The 19,751-nt window shown below is 48.5% G+C and overlaps 1 protein-coding gene across 2 annotated transcripts in view; it reads left to right on the top strand.

The window, feature by feature from the left end:
* zmp:0000001167 (protein phosphatase 1 regulatory subunit 12A) overlaps nucleotides 1-19,751 on the top strand; it is a 68,556-nt gene that overhangs the window by 26,269 nt on the left and 22,536 nt on the right. For both annotated transcript variants that reach the window (XM_055933023.1, XM_055933024.1), the window contains 9 exons: nucleotides 2,512-2,668; nucleotides 5,954-6,098; nucleotides 8,599-8,673; nucleotides 9,938-10,020; nucleotides 11,687-11,883; nucleotides 12,894-13,003; nucleotides 13,246-13,479; nucleotides 15,696-15,985; nucleotides 17,467-17,553. In XM_055933023.1, coding sequence (XP_055788998.1) covers nucleotides 2,512-2,668; nucleotides 5,954-6,098; nucleotides 8,599-8,673; nucleotides 9,938-10,020; nucleotides 11,687-11,883; nucleotides 12,894-13,003; nucleotides 13,246-13,479; nucleotides 15,696-15,985; nucleotides 17,467-17,553 — 1,378 coding nt within the window. The remainder of the gene's footprint in view (nucleotides 1-2,511; nucleotides 2,669-5,953; nucleotides 6,099-8,598; nucleotides 8,674-9,937; nucleotides 10,021-11,686; nucleotides 11,884-12,893; nucleotides 13,004-13,245; nucleotides 13,480-15,695; nucleotides 15,986-17,466; nucleotides 17,554-19,751) is intronic.

Raw genomic sequence — 19,751 nt, 5'->3', positions numbered from 1 at the left:
CAGGGTAACTAGGGATTATTATGTAGTCTGGGTGTTGTATAATACTAGAAGCAGGGTAACTAGGGATTATTATGTAGTCTGGGTGTTCTATAATACTAGAACCAGGGCAACTAGGGATTATTATGTAGTCTGGGTGTTCTATAATACTAGAAGCAGGGTAACTAGGGATTATTATGTAGTCTGGGTGTTCTATAATACTAGAAGCAGGGTAACTAGGGATTATTATGTAGTCTGGGTGTTGTATAATACTAGAAGCAGTGTAAATTGGGATTATTATGTAGTCTGGGTGTTGTATAATACTAGAAGCAGGGTAAATGGGGATTATTATGTAGTCTGGGTGTTCTATAATACTACAAGCAGGGTAACTAGGGATTATTATGTAGTCTGGGTGTTCTATAATACTAGAAGCAGGGTAACTAGGGATTATTATGTAGTCTGGGTGTTCTATAATCAGTCTAACTAGGGATTATTATGTAGTCTGGGTGTTCTATAATACTAGAAGCAGCGTAACTAGGGATTATTATGTAGTCTGGGTGTTCTATAATACTAGAAGCAGGGTAACTAGGCATTATTATGTAGTCTGGGTGTTCTATAATACTAGAAGCAGGGTAACTAGGGATTATTATGTAGTCTGGGTGTTCTATAATACTAGAAGCAAGGTAACTAGGGATTATTATGTAGTCTGGGTGTTCTATAATACTAGAAGCAAGGTAACTAGGGATTATTATGTAGTCTGGGTGTTCTATAATACTAGAAGCATGGTAACTAGGGATTATTATGTAGTCTGGGTGGTCTATAATACTAGAAGCAGGGTAACTAGGGATTATTATGTAGTCTGGGTGTTCTATAATACTAGAAGCAGGGTAACTAGGGATTATTATGTAGTCTGGGTGTTCTATAATACTAGAAACAGGGTAACTAGGGATTATTATGTCGTCTGGGTGTTCTATAATACTAGAAGCAGGGTAACTAGGGATTATTATGTAGTCTGGGTGTTCTATAATACTAGAAGCAGGGTAACTAGGGAATATTATGTAGTCTGGGTGTTCTATAATACTAGAAGCAGGGTAGCTAGGGATTATTATGTAGTCTGGGTGTTCTATAATACTAGAAGCAGGGTAACTAGGGATTATTATGTAGTCTGGGTGTTCTATAATACTAGAAGCAGTGTAACTAGGGATTATTATGTAGTCTGGGTGTTCTATAGTACTAGAAGCAGTGTAACTAGGGATTATTATGTAGTCTGGGTGTTCTATAATACTAGAAGCAGGGTAACTAGGGATTATTATGTAGTCTGGGTGTTCTATAATACTAGAAGCAGGGTAACTAGGGATTAATATGTAGTCTGGGTGTTCTATAATACTAGAAGCAGGGTAACTAGGGATTATTATGTAGTCTGGGTGTTCTATAATACTAGAAGTAGGGTAACTAGGGATTATTATGTAGTCTGGGTGTTCTATAATACTAGGATCAGGGTAACTAGAGATTATTATGTAGTCTGGGTGTTCTATAATACTAGAAGCAGGGTAACTAGGGATTATTATGTAGTCTGGGTGTTCTATAATACTAGAAGCAGGGTAACTAGGGATTATTATGTAGTCTGGGTGTTCTATAATACTAGAAGCAGGGTAACTAGGGATTATTATGTAGTCTGGGTGTTCTATAATACTAGAAGCAGGGTAACTAGGGATTATTATGTAGTCTGGGTGTTCTATAATACTATAATCAGTGTAACTAGGGATTATTATGTCGTCTGGGTTTTCTATAATACTAGAAGCAGGGTAACTAGGGATTATTATGTAGTCTGGATGTTCTATATTACTAGAAGCAGGGTAACTAGGGATTATTATGTAGTCTGGGTGTTCTATAATACTAGAAGCAGGGTAACTAGGGATTATTATGTAGTCTGGGTGTTCTATAATACTAGAATCAGGGTAACTAGGGATTATTATGTCGTCTGGGTGTTCTATAATACTAGAAGCAGGGTAACTAGGGATTATTATGTAGTCTGGGTGTTCTGTAATACTAGAAGCAAGATAACTAGGGATTATTATGTAGTCTGGGTGTTCTATAATACTAGAAGCAGGGTAACTAGGGATTATTATGTAGTCTGGGTGTTCTATAATACTAGAAGCAGGGTAACTAGGGATTATTATGTAGTCTGGGTGTTCTATAATACTAGAAGCAGGGTAACTAGGGATTATTATGTAGTCTGGGTGTTCTATAATACTAGAAGCAGGGTATCTAGGGATTATTATGTAGTCTGGGTGTTCTATAATACTAGAAGCAGGGTAACTAGGGATTATTATGTAGTCTGGGTGTTCTATAATACTAGAAGCTGGGTAACTAGGGATTATTATGTAGTCTGGGTGTTCTATAATACTAGAAGCAGGGTAACTAGGGATTATTATGTAGTCTGGGTGTTCTATAATACTAGAAGCAGGGTAACTAGGGATTATTATGTAGTCTGGTTACCCATCTTTTGCATGTGTCCTTCTTCCTCTCTCTTAGGGGTTGACGTGGACATGGCACGGCGGGAAGAGGAGCGGGTGATGCTGGCGGATGCCAACGCGGTGCTGGCAGGAAGTGGCACGCTGACACCTCACCCTAACACCAAGGCCACAGCATTACACGTGGCCGCTGCCAAGGGCTACATAGAAGTCATGAAGTGAGTGAGTCAGGTGCTAGTCAGTGGGTCGGGTGCTAGTCAGGTGCTAGTCAGTGGGTCAGGTGCTAGTCAGTGGGTCGGGTGCTAGTCAGGTGCTAGTCAGTGGGTCAGGTGCTAGTCAGTGGGTCAGGTGCTAGTCAGTGGGTCAGGTGCTAGTCAGTGGGTCGGGTGCTAGTCAGGTGCTAGTCAGTGGGTCAGGTGCTAGTCAGGTGCTAGTCAGTGGGTCGGGTGCTAGTCAGCGGGTCAGGTGCTAGTCAGGTGCCAGTCAGTGGGTCGGGTGCTAGTCAGGTGCTAGTCAGTGGGTCAGGTGCTAGTCAGTGGGTCGGGTGCTACTCAGGTGCTAGTCAGTGGGTCAGGTGCTACTCAGGTGCTAGTCAGGTGCTAGTCAGTAGGTCAGATGCTAGTCAGTGGGTCAGGTGCTAGTCAGTGGGTCAGGTGCTAGTCAGGTGCTAGTCAGTGGGTCAGGTGCTACTCAGGTGCTAGTCAGTGGGTCAGGTGCTACTCAGGTGCTAGTCAGTGGGTCAGGTGCTACTCAGGTGCTAGTCAGTGGGTCAGGTGCTACTCAGGTGCTAGTCAGTGGGTCAGGTGCTACTCAGGTGCTAGTCAGTGGGTCAGGTGCTAGTCAGTGGGTCAGGTGCTAGTCAGGTGCTAGTCAGTGGGTCAGGTGCTAGTCAGTGGGTCAGGTGCTAGTCAGTAGGTCAGGTGCTAGTCAGTGGGTCAGGTGCTAGTCAGTGGGTCAGGTGCTAGTCAGTGGGTCAGGTGCTAGTCAGTGGGTCAGGTGCTAGTCAGTGGGTCAGGTGCTAGTCAGTGGGTCAGGTGCTAGTCAGTGGGTCAGGTGCTAGTCAGTGGGTCAGGTGCTAGTCAGGTGCTAGTCAGTGGGTCAGGTGATAGTCAGTGGGTCAGGTGCTAGTCAGTGGGTCAGGTGCTAGTCAGGTGCTAGTCAGTGGGTCAGGTGCTAGTCAGTGGGTCAGGTGCTAGTCAGTAGGTCAGGTGCTAGTCAGTGGGTCAGGTGCTAGTCAGTAGGTCAGGTGCTAGTCAGTGGGTCAGGTGCTAGTCAGTGGGTTAGGTGCTAGTCAGTGGGTCAGGTGCTAGTCAGTGGGTCAGGTGCTAGTCAGTGGGTCAGGTGCTAGTCAGTGGGTCAGGTGCTAGTCAGTAGGTCAGGTGCTAGTCAGTGGGTCAGGTGCTAGTCAGGTGCTAGTCAGTGGGTCAGGTGCTAGTCAGTGGGTCAGGTGCTAGTCAGGTGCTAGTCAGTGGGTCAGGTGCTAGTCAGGTGCTAGTCAGTGGGTCAGGTGCTAGTCAGGTGCTAGTCAGTGGGTCAGGTGCTAGTCAGTAGGTCAGGTGCTAGTCAGTAGGTCAGGTGCTAGTCAGTGGGTCAGGTGCTAGTCAGTGGGTCAGCTGCTAGTCAGGTGCTAGTCTGCTGTTAGTCAGGTGCTAGTCATTGGGTCAGGTGCTAGTCTGCTGTTAGTCAGGTGCTAGTCAGTGGGTCAGGTGCTAGTCAGTGGATCGGGTGATAGTCAGGTGCTAGTCAGGTGCTAGTCAGTGGGTCAGGTGCTAGTCAGTGGGTCAGGTGCTAGTCAGTGGGTCAGGTGCTAGTCAGTGGGTCAGGTGCTAGTCAGTGGGTCAGCTGCTAGTCAGGTGCTAGTCAGCTGCTAGTCAGGTGCTAGTCAGTGGGTCAGCTGCTAGTCAGTGAGTCAGGTGCTAGTCAGGTGCTAGTCAGTGGGTCAGGTGCTAGTCAGTGGGTCAGGTGCTAGTCAGGTGCTAGTCAGTGGGTCAGGTGCTAGTCAGTGGGTCAGGTGCTAGTCAGTGGGTCAGGTGATAGTCAGTGGGTCAGGTGCTAGTCAGGTGCTAGTCAGTGGGTCAGGTGCTAGTCAGTAGGTCAGGTGCTAGTCAGTGGGTCAGGTGCTAGTCAGTGGGTCAGCTGCTAGTCAGTGGGCCAGGTGCTAGTCAGGTGCTAGTCAGTGGGTCAGGTGCTAGTCAGGTGCTAGTCAGTGGGTCAGGTGCTAGTCAGTGGGTCAGGTGCTAGTCAGTGGGTCAGGTGCTAGTCAGTGGGTCAGGTGCTAGTCAGTGGGTCAGGTGCTAGTCAGTGGGTCAGGTGCTAGTCAGTGGGTCAGGTGCTAGTCAGTGGGTCAGGTGCTAGTCAGGTGCTAGTCAGGTGCTAGTCAGTGGGTCAGGTGCTAGTCAGCTGCTAGTCAGTGGGTCGGGTGCTAGTCAGTGGGTCGGGTGCTAGTCAGTGGGTCAGCTGCTAGTCAGTCGGTCGGGTGCTAGTCAGCGGGTCGGGTGCTAGTCAGCGGGTCGGTCGGGTGCTAGTCAGCGGGTCGGTCGGGTGCTAGTCAGCGGGTCGGTCGGGTGCTAGTCAGCGGGTCGGTCGGGTGCTAGTCAGCGGGTCGGGCGGGTGCTAGTCAGCGGGTCGGGCGTTTGCTAGTCAGCGGGTCGGTCGGGTGCTAGTCAGCGGGTCGGTCGGGTGCTAGTCAGCGGGTCGGTCGGGTGCTAGTCAGCGGGTCGGTCGTTTGCTAGTCAGCGGGTCGGTCGGGTGCTAGTCAGTTGGTCGGTCGGGTGCTAGTCAGCGGGTCGGTCGTTTGCTAGTCAGCGGGTCGGTCGGGTGCTAGTCAGCGGGTCGGTCGGGTGCTAGTCAGCGGGTCTTGCGGGTGCTAGTCAGCGGGTCGGGCGGGTGCTAGTCAGCGGGTCGGGTGCTAGTCAGGTGCCGGTCAGGGAATCATGTTGACTCTGTTCATGACACTTCTCTCTGCAACATTCCAGATTAAGTTAAACATACTAAACGTTTCTCCGATTGTTAGTCATCCTCACCACAACCACCACCTCAACCTCCTCCTCTGTCTAGCTTGTCTGCTTATTCCCCTCCTCTTCGTCTCGCTCCCCCTCTTCATCTCCATCACCCTCTTCATCTCTCTCTCTCTTTCTCTCTCCCCCTCCTGTCTCTCTCTCTCCCTCACCCTCTTCATCTCTCTTTCTCTCTCCCCCTCCTGTCTCTCTCTCTCCCTCACCCTCTTCATCTCTCTCTCCCCTTCCTGTCTCTCTCTCTCTCTTTCTCCCTCACCCTCTTCATCTCTCTCTCCCCCTCCTCTCTGTCTCCCTCCCTCACCCTGTTCATCTCTCTCTCCCCTTCCTGTCTCTCTCTCTCTCTTTCTCCCTCACCCTCTTCATCTCTCTCTCCCCCTCCTGTCTCTCTCTCTCTTCCCCTCCTGTCTCTCTCCCTCACCCTCTTCTTCTCTCTCTCCCCCTCCTCTCTGTCTCCCTCCCTCACCCTGTTCATCTCCCCTCCCACAGGGTCCTGCTCCAGTGTGGTCTGGATGTAGACAGTGGTGATGTGGATGGCTGGACCGCCCTGCACGCTGCGGCTCACTGGGGGCAGCAGGAGATGTGTTCTCTACTGGCTGACAACATGTGTCACATGGCTGCTCTCAACAACGTGGTGAGTGGGAGAGGATACACATATACACTGAGTGTACAAAACATTAAGAACCCCCCCCCCCCCCCCCCGCATGCTCTAATCCGAGAGGAAATAGAGTTCAATATATTGATAAAAGTCACATTGTCCGAGAGAGATTTACACGGTTATCGAAATGTCACGCCTACAGGAAACACAGCCCTTATTTTAGGTGTTTTTAAAATCCCCTATTGGGAAAAATGAATGGTGGAAAAACGATTGGAACCGTTTCCCTGTTTGACCGCTAGGTTTTATGGGTATTATGACATCTCCACTCTGGGGGCTGTGTTAGTCTCCCTATGTACCCAGACTCCTCCACTCTGGGGGCTGTATTAGTCTCCCTATGTACCCAGACTCCTCCACTCTGGGGCTGTATTAGTCTCCCTATGTACCCAGACTCCTCCACTCTGGGGGCTGTATTAGTCTCCCTATGTACCCAGACTCCTCCACTCTGGGGGCTGTATTAGTCTCCCTATGTACCCAGACTCCTCCACTCTGGGGCTGTATTAGTCTCCCTATGTACCCAGACTCCTCCACTCTGGGGGCTGTATTAGTCTCCCTATGTACCCAGACTCCTCCACTCTGGGGGCTGTATTAGTCTCCCTATGTACCCAGACTCCTCCACTCTGGGGGCTGTATTAGTCTCCCTATGTACCCAGACTCCTCCACTCTGGGGGCTGTATTAGTCTCCCTATGTACCCAGACTCCTCCACTCTGGGGGCTGTATTAGTCTCCCTATGTACCCAGACTCCTCCACTCTGGGGCTGTATTAGTCTCCCTATGTACCCAGACTCCTCCACTCTGGGGGCTGTATTAGTCTCCCTATGTACCCAGACTCCTCCACTCTGGGGGCTGTATTAGTCTCCCTATGTACCCAGACACCTCCACTCTGGGGGCTGTATTAGTCTCCCTATGTACCCAGACTCCTCCACTCTGGGGCTGTATTAGTCTCCCTATGTACCCAGACTCCTCCACTCTGGGGGCTGTATTAGTCTCCCTATGTACCCAGACTCCTCCACTCTGGGGGCTGTATTAGTCTCCCTATGTACCCAGACTCCTCCACTCTGGGGCTGTATTGGTCTCCCTATGTACCCAGACTCCTCCACTCTGGGGGCTGTATTAGTCTCCCTATGTACCCAGACTCCTCCACTCTGGGGCTGTATTAGTCTCCCTATGTACCCAGACTCCTCCACTCTGGGGGCTGTATTAGTCTCCAGACTCCTCCACTCTGGGCCTGATTAGTCTCCCTATGTACCCAGACTCCTCCACTCTGGGGCTGTATTAGTCTCCCTATGTACCCAGACTCCTCCACTCTGGGGGCTGTATTAGTCTCCCTATGTACCCAGACTCCTCCACTCTGGGGGCTGTATTAGTCTCCCTATGTACCCAGACTCCTCCACTCTGGGGGCTGTATTAGTCTCCCTATGTACCCAGACTCCTCCACTCTGGGGGCTGTATTAGTCTCCCTATGTACCCAGACTCCTCCACTCTGGGGGCTGTATTAGTCTCCCTATGTACCTAGACTCCTCCACTCTGGGGGCTGTATTAGTCTCCCTATGTACCCAGACTCCTCCACTCTGGGGGCTGTATTAGTCTCCCTATGTACCCAGACTCCTCCACTCTGGGGGCTGTATTAGTCTCCCTATGTACCCAGACTCCTCCACTCTGGGGCTGTATTAGTCTTTCAAATGTATTTATAAAGTCCTTCTTAGATCAGCTGATATCTCAAAGTGCTGTACAGAAACCCAGCCTAAAACCCCAAACAGCAAGCAATGCAGGTGTAGAAGCACGGTGGCTAGGAAAAACTCCCTAGAAAGGCCAGAACCTAGGAAGAAACCTAGAGAGGAACCAGGCTATGAGGGGTGGCCAGTCCTCTTCTGGCTGTGCCGGGTGGAGATTATAACAGAACATGGCCAAGATGTTCAAATGTTCATAAATGACCAGCAGGGTCAAATAATAATAATCACAGTAGTTGTCGAGGGTGCAGCAAGTCAGCAACTCAGGAGTAATTGTCAGTTGGCTTTTCATAGCCGATCATTAAGAGTATCTCTACCGCTCCTGCTGTCTCTAGAGAGTTGAAAACAGCAGGTCTGGGACAGGTAGCACGTCCGGTGAACAGGTCAGGGTTCCATAGCCGCAGGCAGAACAGTTGAAACTGGAGCAGCAGCACGGCCAGGTGGACTGGGGACAGCAAGGAGTCATCAGGCCAGGTAGTCCTGAGGCATGGTCCAAGGGCTCAGGTCCTCCGAGAGAGGGAAAGAAAGAGAGCATACTTAAATTCACACAGGACACCGGATAAGACAGGAGAAATACTCCAGATATAACAGACTGACCCTAGCCCCCCGACACATAAACTATTACAGCATAAATACTGGAGGCTGAGACAAGAGGGGTCGGGAGACAATGTGGCCCCACCCAACGATACCCCCAGACAGGGCCAAACAGACCCATTAAACCCATTAATCCATGTGTGTCCTTGTTCCAGGGACAAACCCCTCTAGAAGTAGCCGATGACACCCTAGTGGACACTCTGGAGGAGCTAACAAAGAAACAAAATGCTGTGAGTCTCTGTCGCCGTCCTAATGGCATCCTATGCCCTATAAAGTGCACTACTATTAATATAAAATATATTTTTGATTTATTTAACACTTTCTTTTGGTTACTACATGATTCCGTATGTGTTATTTCATAGTTTTGATGTCTTCACTATTATTCTACAATGTAGAAAATAGTAAAAATAAAGAAAAACCCTTGAATGAGTAGGTGTGTCCAAACTTTTCACTGGTACTATATGTCTTCCTGTATATATCTCTGTATATGTCTTCCTGTATATTTACTCTGTATATGTCTTCCTGTATATTTACTCTGTATAAGTCTTCCTGTATATTTACTCTGCATATGTCTTCCTGTATATATCTCTGTATGTCTTCCTGCATATTTACTCTGTATATATATTCCTGTATATTTACTCTGTATATGTCTTCCTGTATATATCTTCCTGTATATTTACTTTGTATATTTACTCTGTATATGTCTTCCTGTATATATACTCTGTATATATATCTTCCTGTATATTTACTTTGTATATTTACTCTGTATATGTCTTCCTGTATATTTACTCTGTATATATATCTTCCTGTATATTTACTTTGTATATTTACTCTGTATATGTCTTCCTGTATATTTACTCTGTATATATATATTCCTGTATATTTACTCTGTATATATATATTCCTGTATATTTACTCTGTATATGTCTTCCTGTATATATGTTCCTGTATATTTACTTTGTATATTTACTTTGTATGTGTCTTCCTGTATATTTACTTTGTATATTTACTCTGTATACATCTTCCTGTATATATCTTCCTGTATATTTACTTTGTATATATACTCTGTATATGTCTTCCTGTATATATCTCTGTATATGTGTTCCTGTATATTTACTCTGTGTATGTCTTCCTGTATATTTACTCTGTATATGTCTTCCTGTATATATGTTCCTGTATATTTACTTTGTATATTTGCTTTGTATGTGTCTTCCTGTATATTTACTCTGTATATATATTCCTGTATATTTACTCTGTATATGTCTTCCTGTATATTTACTTTGTATATTTACTCTGTATACATCTTCCTGTATATATCTCTGTATATATATTCCTGTATATTTACTCTGTATATGTCTTTCTGTATATTTACTCTGTATATGTCATCCTGTATCTTTACTCTTTAAATTTACTCTATATATCTCTGTGTCTTCCTGTATATGTATTTCTGTATATGTCTTCCTGCATATTTACTCTGTATTTCTCTCTCTCTAGCTGCGTACAGAAAAAGCCAAGCTGTCCCAGCCTGTCATCGAGACCAGCCCTCCTATCAATATGGCATCGGTTCGACCACGCAAGTCAGTGCCCCAGCATGTCTGTTGTCTGTGCCAGTCTGTTACCCACCTAGGAATCACTGATACAGACGTGTGTTACTGATATGAGCCAATAGAATCAGACACTGTCTGTTACCCACCTGACACACCTCTACCAATAGAATCAGACACTGTCTGTTACCCACCTGACACACCTCGACCAATAGAATCACACTGTCTGTTACCCACCTGACACACCTCTACCAATAGAATCACACTGTCTGTTACCCAACTGACACACCTCGACCAATAGAATCACACTGTCTGTTACCCACCTGACACACCTCTACCAATAGAATCACACTGTCTGTTACCCAACTGACACACCTCGACCAATAGAATCACACTGTCTGTTACCCACCTGACACACCTCTACCAATAGAATCAGACACTGTCTGTTACCCACCTGACACACCTCGACCAATAGAATCAGACACTGTCTGTTACCCACCTGACACACCTCTACCAATAGAATCACACTGTCTGTTACCCACCTGACACACCTCTACCAATAGAATCACACTGTCTGTTACCCACCTGACACACCTCTACCAATAGAATCACACTGTCTGTTACCCACCTGACACCTCTCTACCAATAGAATCACACTGTCTGTTACCCACCTGACACACCTCGACCAATAGAATCACACTGTCTGTTACCCACCTGACACACCTCGACCAATAGAATCACACTGTCTGTTACCCACCTGACACACCTCTACCAATAGAATCACACTGTCTGTTACCCACCTGACACCTCTCTACCAATAGAATCAGACACTGTTGTTATTTACACTGGTCATCCAATAGTATTCATGTAGTTATGCTGTCCCTCAGTCTCCTCCTCTTCCTGGAAGCTGTCCCTCAGTCTCCTCCTCTTCCTGGAAGCTGTCCCTCAGTCTCCTCCTCTTCCTGGAAGCTGTCCCTCAGTCTCCTCCTCTTCCTGGAAGCTGTCCCTCAGTCTCCTCCTCCTCCTGGAAGCTGTCCCTCAGTCTCCTCCTCTTCCTGGATGCTGTCCCTCAGTCTCCTCCTCTTCCTGGATGCTGTCCCTCAGTCTCCTCCTCTTCCTGGATGCTGTCCCTCAGTCTCCTCCTCTTCCTGGATGCTGTCCCTCAGTCTCCTCCTCTTCCTGGATGCTGTCCCTCAGTCTCCTCCTCTTCCTGGATGCTGTCCCTCAGTCTCCTCCTCTTCCTGGATGCTGTCCCTCAGTCTCCTCCTCTTCCTGGATGCTGTCCCTCAGTCTCCCACACAGGATCCATTTACAGTCCTCCTCCTGGAAGCTGTCTCTCAGTCTCCCACACAGGATCCATTTACAGTCCTCCTCCTGGAAGCTGTCTCTCAGTCTCCCACACAGGATCCATTTACAGTCCTCCTCCTGGAAGCTGTCTCTCAGTCTCCCACACAGGATCCATTTACAGTCCTCCTCCTGGAAGCTGTCTCTCAGTCTCCCACACAGGATCCATTTACAGTCCTCCTCCTGGAAGCTGTCTCTCAGTCTCCTCCTGGAAGCTGTCCCTCAGTCTCCCACACAGGATCCAGTTACAGTCCTCCTCCTGGTTTTGTTTGTTTTTGTTTACACACACCCTCACTGATTGGTTCCTCCATGCCGACCTGTCATCCTGTCCCCGCCCCCTCCCTCTCCCCTGCAGGACCTCAATCTCTCGTATGAGCAGCCGGGAGAAGATCTGCCTCCACGAGAGAGAGAAGCACCCTCCCCCCGCTCTGACCAGCAGCCCTGCTGAGGATGAGGATGAGGAGGGGGTACAGACACAGGGACAGGCCAAGGCCTCCAGCAGCTCCAGTTCAGAAGAAGAGGAGGACGAGTCTGAGAGCGATGCAGAATCAGGTGAGAGAGAAAATTCCTTGGTGTCAAGTCCTTTTCAGTCTAGTCCATTCATAAAGTAAAATTTGAGTTTACTGAATTGAAATGGACCTAAACCCTGTTATGACTCATGCCTGAAAGACTGCAACCCAATGTGGACTTGTTCTATTGTAGAGAATCATGTGGACTTGTTCTATTGTAGAGAATCATCTAGACTTGTTCTATTGTAGAGAATCATGTGGACTTGTTCTATTGTAGAGAATCATGTGGACTTGTTCTATTGTAGAGAATCATGTAGACTTGTTCTATTGTAGAGAATCATGTAGACTTGTTCTGACATGACTTGAATCATGTCATTAATGGGCTGGTGGTGTTTGTAGAGAATCATGTCATTAATGGGCTGATGGTGTTTGTAGAGAATCATGTCATTAACGGGCTGATGGTGTTTGTTGTAGAGAATCATGTCATTAACAGGCTGATGGTGTTTGTAGAGAATCATGTCATTAATGGGCTGATGGTGTTTGTTGTAGAGGATCATGTCATTAACAGGCTGATGGTGTTTGTTGCAGAGAATCATGTCATTAATGGGCTGATGGTGTTTGTTGTAGAGGATCATGTCATTAATGGGCTGATGGTGTTTGTTGCAGAGAATCATGTCATTAATGGGCTGATGGTGTTTGTTGTAGAGAATCATGTCATTAATGGGCTGATGGTGTTTGTTGTAGAGAATCATGTCATTAATGGGCTGATGGTGTTTGTTGTAGAGAATCATGTCATTAATGGGCTGATGGTGTTTGTTGTAGAGAATCATGTCATTAATGGGCTGATGGTGTTTGTAGAGAATCATGTCATTAATGGGCTGATGGTGTTTGTTGCAGAGAATCATGTCATTAATGGGCTGATGGTGTTTGTTGTAGAGAATCATGTCATTAATGGGCTGATGGTGTTTGTTGTAGAGAATCATGTCATTAACAGGCTGATGGTGTTTGTTGTAGAGAATCATGTCATTAATGGGCTGATGGTGTTTGTTGCAGAGAAAGCTAAAAACCGAGAGATCATCAACAACTTGAACAACAAACGCAACAGCTCCTCCCCCCACGCCCTCTCCACGGCAACCAGCACTTCAGGAAACACCGTCAAAAAGGTATGCCACGGTTTCTGTTGGTGTTTGAACGTCAGAATGCTGCCATGGGGGAGCTATGACTTGGTATCTCCCTGGTGATGGAGTCAGCTACGACCTGGGGGTGAAACTCAGGTGAACAACCTGTGCACTCTGCTATTGACTATTTAAAGTGATTTGGTAAATTGCCTTTTATTACCTCTGTTTGGCAGGTCATTAATCTGAGTTGATTTGATCAGTGAATCGTAAATCTCTCCCTTCTGCAGCAGGACCCAGGGAAGCCCCCAGCGCTAGAGGCGGTACCTAGCTCAGCCCCCGGTGTGGCCCCTGGCTCCTGGAGGACCTCTCTTCGTAAGGCAGGCAGCTCCGTGACCCTGGGGCCTTCGGGTACCACCGACCCGAGCCAGGTGTCCACCCGCGGGGTGCCTGAGTCGGGCCTGGGTATGATCCGCTCTGCCTCCAGCCCACGCCTCAGCTCTGACACCAGTACAGACACCAAGGTACTGGAACCAGACCACATCGATGGTAAAAACACACCTTTAAAATGTACCGGAGCGTCACAGGAGCGTCACAGGCTGAGAATTATTTGTGACAACTGTTGATCTCTTACAAATACAATACAGGAGCATCACAGGGTGAATTTGAGTTGTATTCCCTTGATTCCTCTCCTCATTGTATTCCCTTGATTCCCCTCCTCATTGTATTCCCTTGATTCCTCTCCTCATTGTATTCCCTTGATTCCTCTCCTCTTTGTATTCCGTTGATTCCTCTCCTCATTTCCTTCTCAAAACAACCTCCAATCTATTTAGAGAAGTAGGCAAGGAGAGAGGACACGAGGAATCAAGGAAATACAACTGCAACTTAGACTGGACCATCTACATCACTACTGTCCTCTTAGACCGGACCATCTACATCACTACTGTCCTCTTAGACTGGACCATCTACATCACTACTGTCCTCTTAGACTGGACCATCTACATCACTACTGTCCTCTTAGACTGGCCCATCTACATCACTACTGTCCTCTTAGACTGGACCATCTACATCACTACTGTCCTCTTAGACTGGACCATCTACATCACTACTGTCCTCTTAGACTGGACCATCTACATCACTACTGTCCTCTTAGACTGGACCATCTACATCACTACTGTCCTCTTAGAGTGCACCATCTACATCACTACTGTCCTCTTAGACTGGACCATCTACATCACTACTGTCCTCTTAGACCGGACCATCTACATCACTACTGTCCTCTTAGACTGGGCCATCTACATCACTACTGTCCTCTTAGACTGGACCATCTACATCACTACTGTCCTCTTAGACTGGACCATCTACATCACTACTGTCCTCTTAGACTGGGTCATCTACATCACTACTGTCCTCTTAGACTGGACCATCTACATCACTACTGTCCTCTTAGACTGGACCATCTACATCACTACTGTCCTCTTAGACTGGACCATCTACATCACTACTGTCCTCTTAGACTGGGCCATCTACATCACTACTGTCCTCTTAGACTGGACCATCTACATCACTACTGTCCTCTTAGACTGGCCCATCTACATCACTACTGTCCTCTTAGACTGGGTCATCTACATCACTACTGTCCTCTTAGACTGGACCATCTACATCACTACTGTCCTCTTAGACTGGGCCATCTACATCACTACTGTCCTCTTAGACTGGACCATCTACATCACTACTGTCCTCTTAGACTGGACCGGATCACTACTGTCCTCTTAGACCGGACCATCTACATCACTACTGTCCTCTTAGACTGGACCATCTACATCACTACTGTCCTCTCAGACCGGACCATCTACATCACTACTGTCCTCTTAGACTGGACCATCTACATCACTACTGTCCTCTTAGACCGGACCATCTACATCACTACTGTCCTCTTAGACTGGACCGGATCACTACTGTCCTCTTAGACCGGACCATCTACATCACTACTGTCCTCTTAGACTGGACCATCTACATCACTACTGTCCTCTTAGACTGGACCATCTACATCACTACTGTCCTCTTAGACTGGACCGGATCACTACTGTCCTCTTAGACTGGACCATCTACATCACTACTGTCCTCTTAGACTGGACCATCTACATCACTACTGTCCTCTTAGACCGGACCATCTACATCACTACTGTCCTCTTAGACTGGACCATCTACATCACTACTGTCCTCTCAGACCGGACCATCTACATCACTACTGTCCTCTTAGACTGGACCATCTACATCACTACTGTCCTCTTAGACTGGACCGGATCACTACTGTCCTCTTAGACTGGACCATCTACATCACTACTGTCCTCTTAGACTGGACCATCTACATCACTACTGTCCTCTTAGACTGGACCATCTACATCACTACTGTCCTCTCAGACCGGACCATCTACATCACTACTGTCCTCTTAGACTGGACCATCTACATCACTACTGTCCTCTTAGACTGGACCATCTACATCACTACTGTCCTCTTAGACTGGACCATCTACATCACTACTGTCCTCTTAGACCGGACCATCTACATCACTACTGTCCTCTTAGACTGGACCAACTACATCACTACTGTCCTCTTAGACCGGACCATCTACATCACTACTGTCCTCTTAGACTGGACCATCTAGTTAGCAGTGATATGTTTGAAACTATTCAAAGCTAGATATTGATACATCATCAAACGACCTTGTACTTTCAGGAACCCAGAACTGCCAGAGTGAACCCCAGTCCAACCAGACGTCTCTTCAATATACCAGACAGCATCCCAGACAGCACTAGCAGGTTAGTGAACCCCAGTCCAACCAGACGTCTCTTCAATATACCAGACAGCATCCCAGACAGCACTAGCAGGTTAGTGAACCCCAGTCCAACCAGACGTCTCTTCAATATACCAGACAGCATCCCAGACAGCACTAGCAGGTTAGTGAACCCCAGTCCAACCAGACGTCTCTTCAATATACCAGACAGCATCCCAGACAGCACTAGCAGGTTTGTGAACCCCAGTCCAACCAGACGTCTCTTCAGCATCCCAGACAGCATCCCAGACAGCACCAGCAGGTTAGTGAACCCCAGTCCAACCAGACGTCTCTTCAATATACCAGACAGCATCCCAGACAGCATCCCAGACAGCACTAGCAGGTTAGTGAACCCCAGTCCAACCAGACGTCTCTTCAGTATCCCAGACAGCATCCCAGACAGCATCCCAGACAGCATCCCAGACAGCACTAGCAGGTTAGTGAACCCCAGACCAACCAGACGTCTCTTCACTATACCAGACAGCATCCCAGACAGCATCCCAGACAGCACTAGCAGGTTAGTGAACCCCAGTCCAACCAGACGTCTCTTCAGTATCCCAGACAGCATCCCAGACAGCACTAGCAGGTTAGTGAACCCCAGTCCAACCAGACGTCTCTTCAGTATCCCAGACAGCATCCCAGACAGCATCCCAGACAGCATCCCAGACAGCACTAGCAGGTTAGTGAACCCCAGTCCAACCAGACGTCTCTTCAGTATACCAGACAGCATCCCAGACAGCATCCCAGACAGCACTAGCAGGTTAGTGAACCCCAGTCCAACCAGACGTCTCTTCAATATACCAGACAGCATCCCAGACAGCATCCCAGACAGCACTAGCAGGTTAGTGAACCCCAGTCCAACCAGACGTCTCTTCAGTATCCCAGACAGCATCCCAGACAGCATCCCAGACAGCATCCCAGACAGCATCCCAGACAGCACTAGCAGGTTTGTGAACCCCAGTCCAACCAGGCGTCTCTTCAGTATCCCAGACAGTATCCCAGACAGCATCCCAGACAGCACTAGCAGGTTAGTGAACCCCAGTCCAACCAGACGTCTCTTCAGTATACCAGACAGCATCCCAGACAGCATCCCAGACAGCATCCCAGACAGCATCCCAGACAGCATCCCAGACAGCACTAGCAGGTTTGTGAACCCCAGTCCAACCAGGCGTCTCTTCAGTATCCCAGACAGTATCCCAGACAGCACTAGCAGGTTAGTGAACCCCAGTCCAACCAGACGTCTCTTCAGCATCCCAGACAGCATCCCAGACAGCACTAGCAGGTGGGCTCAGCTTGCCTCACATGATGCTGTCACGTACCACAGTATGGAATGGCAGTGAAAGGCTACTCATCAGCTTCAGTGTGTGTGTGTGCGTGCGTGCGTGCGTGCGTGCGTGCGTGCGTGTGAATAGCTAAACAGGTTTTGAGCTTCACTGCATCACCCCCTCCCTCTTTCTTCCTCCCCCCTCTCCATCTTTCTCTTTCACTATCTCTCTCTCCCCCCTCCTTATATCTCTCTCTGTCTCGCCCTCTTTCTCTCTCTCTACCTCTCTCTCTCTCTTTCGCTTTTTCTTTCTCCCCCCTCTATCTCCATCTCTTTCACATCCCCACCCTCTCTCTGAGTCGTAGCTCTCTTACACCACCCCACCCCTCCTCTCTCCCCCTCTCTCTCAGCTGGCTGAGTCGTAGCTCCTCTTACACCCGCCGCCTCAATAGCACAGGATGTGATCTCAGTAGCTCCACCCCCTCCTTGCCTCTCAGGTATGTCCTACAGCTTTGGCTCCATCCGTTGGTGTGTCTGCCCACTCTTGGGGCTTCATGTTGAAGTGGGATTTTCCCGTTCTGTGGTGTTTGTATGTTCACTATTATTGCTGGATGTCCCCATGAATATTATTTTATGTTCATTCAGCCTTTCTTTAACCAGGTTCAGACACGAAACGTCACTTGGTTGGTTCAACCATTTATTAGAAAATATTTAAATAGATGCAGTACGTTAGTCTTGGCCGGTAGACTCTGCTCTCTCACTACCAGAACATGCATCGTGTGTTATGAAGATAGTAAATCCAGACAGAGACCAAGGTGTGCTGTACCAACCTCCAGGACGGTGGCAAAGCAGGAAACAGACATGTATGTTACAGCAATAGCAGGTCACCAAGGACACCAGGACACACCAGGACATAGCCAGACACACCAGGACATAGTCAGGATACACCAGGACATAGTCAGGATACACCAGGACATAGCCAGGACACACCAGGACATAGCCAGGACACACCAGGACATAGCCAGGACACACCAGGACATAGCCAGGACACACCAGGACATAGCCAGGACACACCAGGACATAGCCAGGACATAGCCAGGACACACCAGGACATAGCCAGGACATAGCCAGGACACACCAGGACATAGCCAGGATACACCAGGACATAGCCAGGATACACCAGGACATAGCCAGGATACACCAGGACATAGCCAGGATACACCAGGACATAGCCAGGACATAGCCAGGATACACCAGGACATAGCCAGGACACACCAGGACATAGCCAGGATACACCAGGACATAGCCAGGACACACCAGGACATAGCCAGGACACACCAGGACATAGCCAGGATACACCAGGACATAGCCAGGATACACCAGGACATAGCCAGGACACACCAGGACATAGCCAGGACACACCAGGACATAGCCAGGATACACCAGGACATAGCCAGGACACACCAGGACATAGCCAGGACACACCAGGGGATAGCCAGGACATAGCCAGGACACACCAGGACATAGCCAGGATACACCAGGGCATAGCCAGGACATAGCCAGGACACCAGGACATAGCCAGGACACACCAGGACATAGCCAGGATACACCAGGACATAGCCAGGATACACCAGGACATTGCCAGGACACACCAGGGGATAGCCAGGACATAGCCAGGACACACCAGGACATAGCCAGGATACACCAGGGCATAGCCAGGACATAGCCAGGTCACCAGGACATAGCCAGGACATAGCCAGGACACACCAGGACATAGCCAGGACACACCAGGACATAGCCAGGACACCAGGACATAGCCAGGACACACCAGGACATAGCCAGGACACCAGGACATAGCCAGGATACACCAGGACATAGCCAGGACACACCAGGACATAGCCAGGACACACCAGGACATAGCCAGGACACACCAGGACATAGCCAGGATACACCAGGACATAGCCAGGGGATAGCCAGGACATAGCCAGGACACACCAGGGGATAGCCAGGACACACCAGGACATAGCCAGGACACACCAGGACATAGCCAGGACATAGCCAGGACATAACCAGGACATAGCCAGGACACACCAGGACACACCAGGACATAGCCAGGACACACCAGGACATAGCCAGGACATAGCCAGGACATAGCCAGGACATAGCCAGGACATAACCAGGACATAGCCACGATACACCTGGACATAGCCAGGACATAGCCAGGATACACCAGGACATAGCCAGGACATGCCAGGATATAACCAGGATACACCAGGACATAGCCAGGACATAGCCAGGACATAGCCAGGACATAGCCAGGATACACCAGGACATAGCCAGGACATAGCCAGGACACCAGGACATAGCCAGGACACACCAGGACATAGCCAGGACACACCAGGACATAGCCACGATACACCAGGACATAGCCAGGACATAACCAGGACATAGCCAGGACACCAGGACATAGCCAGGACACACCAGGACATAGCCACGATACACCAGGACATAGCCAGGACATAACCAGGACATAACCAGGACATAGCCAGGACACACCAGGACATAGCCAGGGAATATGCCGTAGATCAGGGGTTCCCAAACATTTTTGGCCCACGACCCCATTTGTAAATTCTGGTGACCCCACCCCCCCCATGTGAACAAAAATGATGTCATTAACAGCCGATGTTGATTTTGT

Source organism: Salvelinus fontinalis, chromosome 9 (assembly GCF_029448725.1).
Source record: "Salvelinus fontinalis isolate EN_2023a chromosome 9, ASM2944872v1, whole genome shotgun sequence".
Taxonomy (NCBI): Eukaryota; Metazoa; Chordata; class Actinopteri; order Salmoniformes; family Salmonidae; genus Salvelinus; species Salvelinus fontinalis.
Note: the sequence above shows the minus strand (reverse complement) of the source record. Positions and strands in the feature narration are given on the sequence as shown.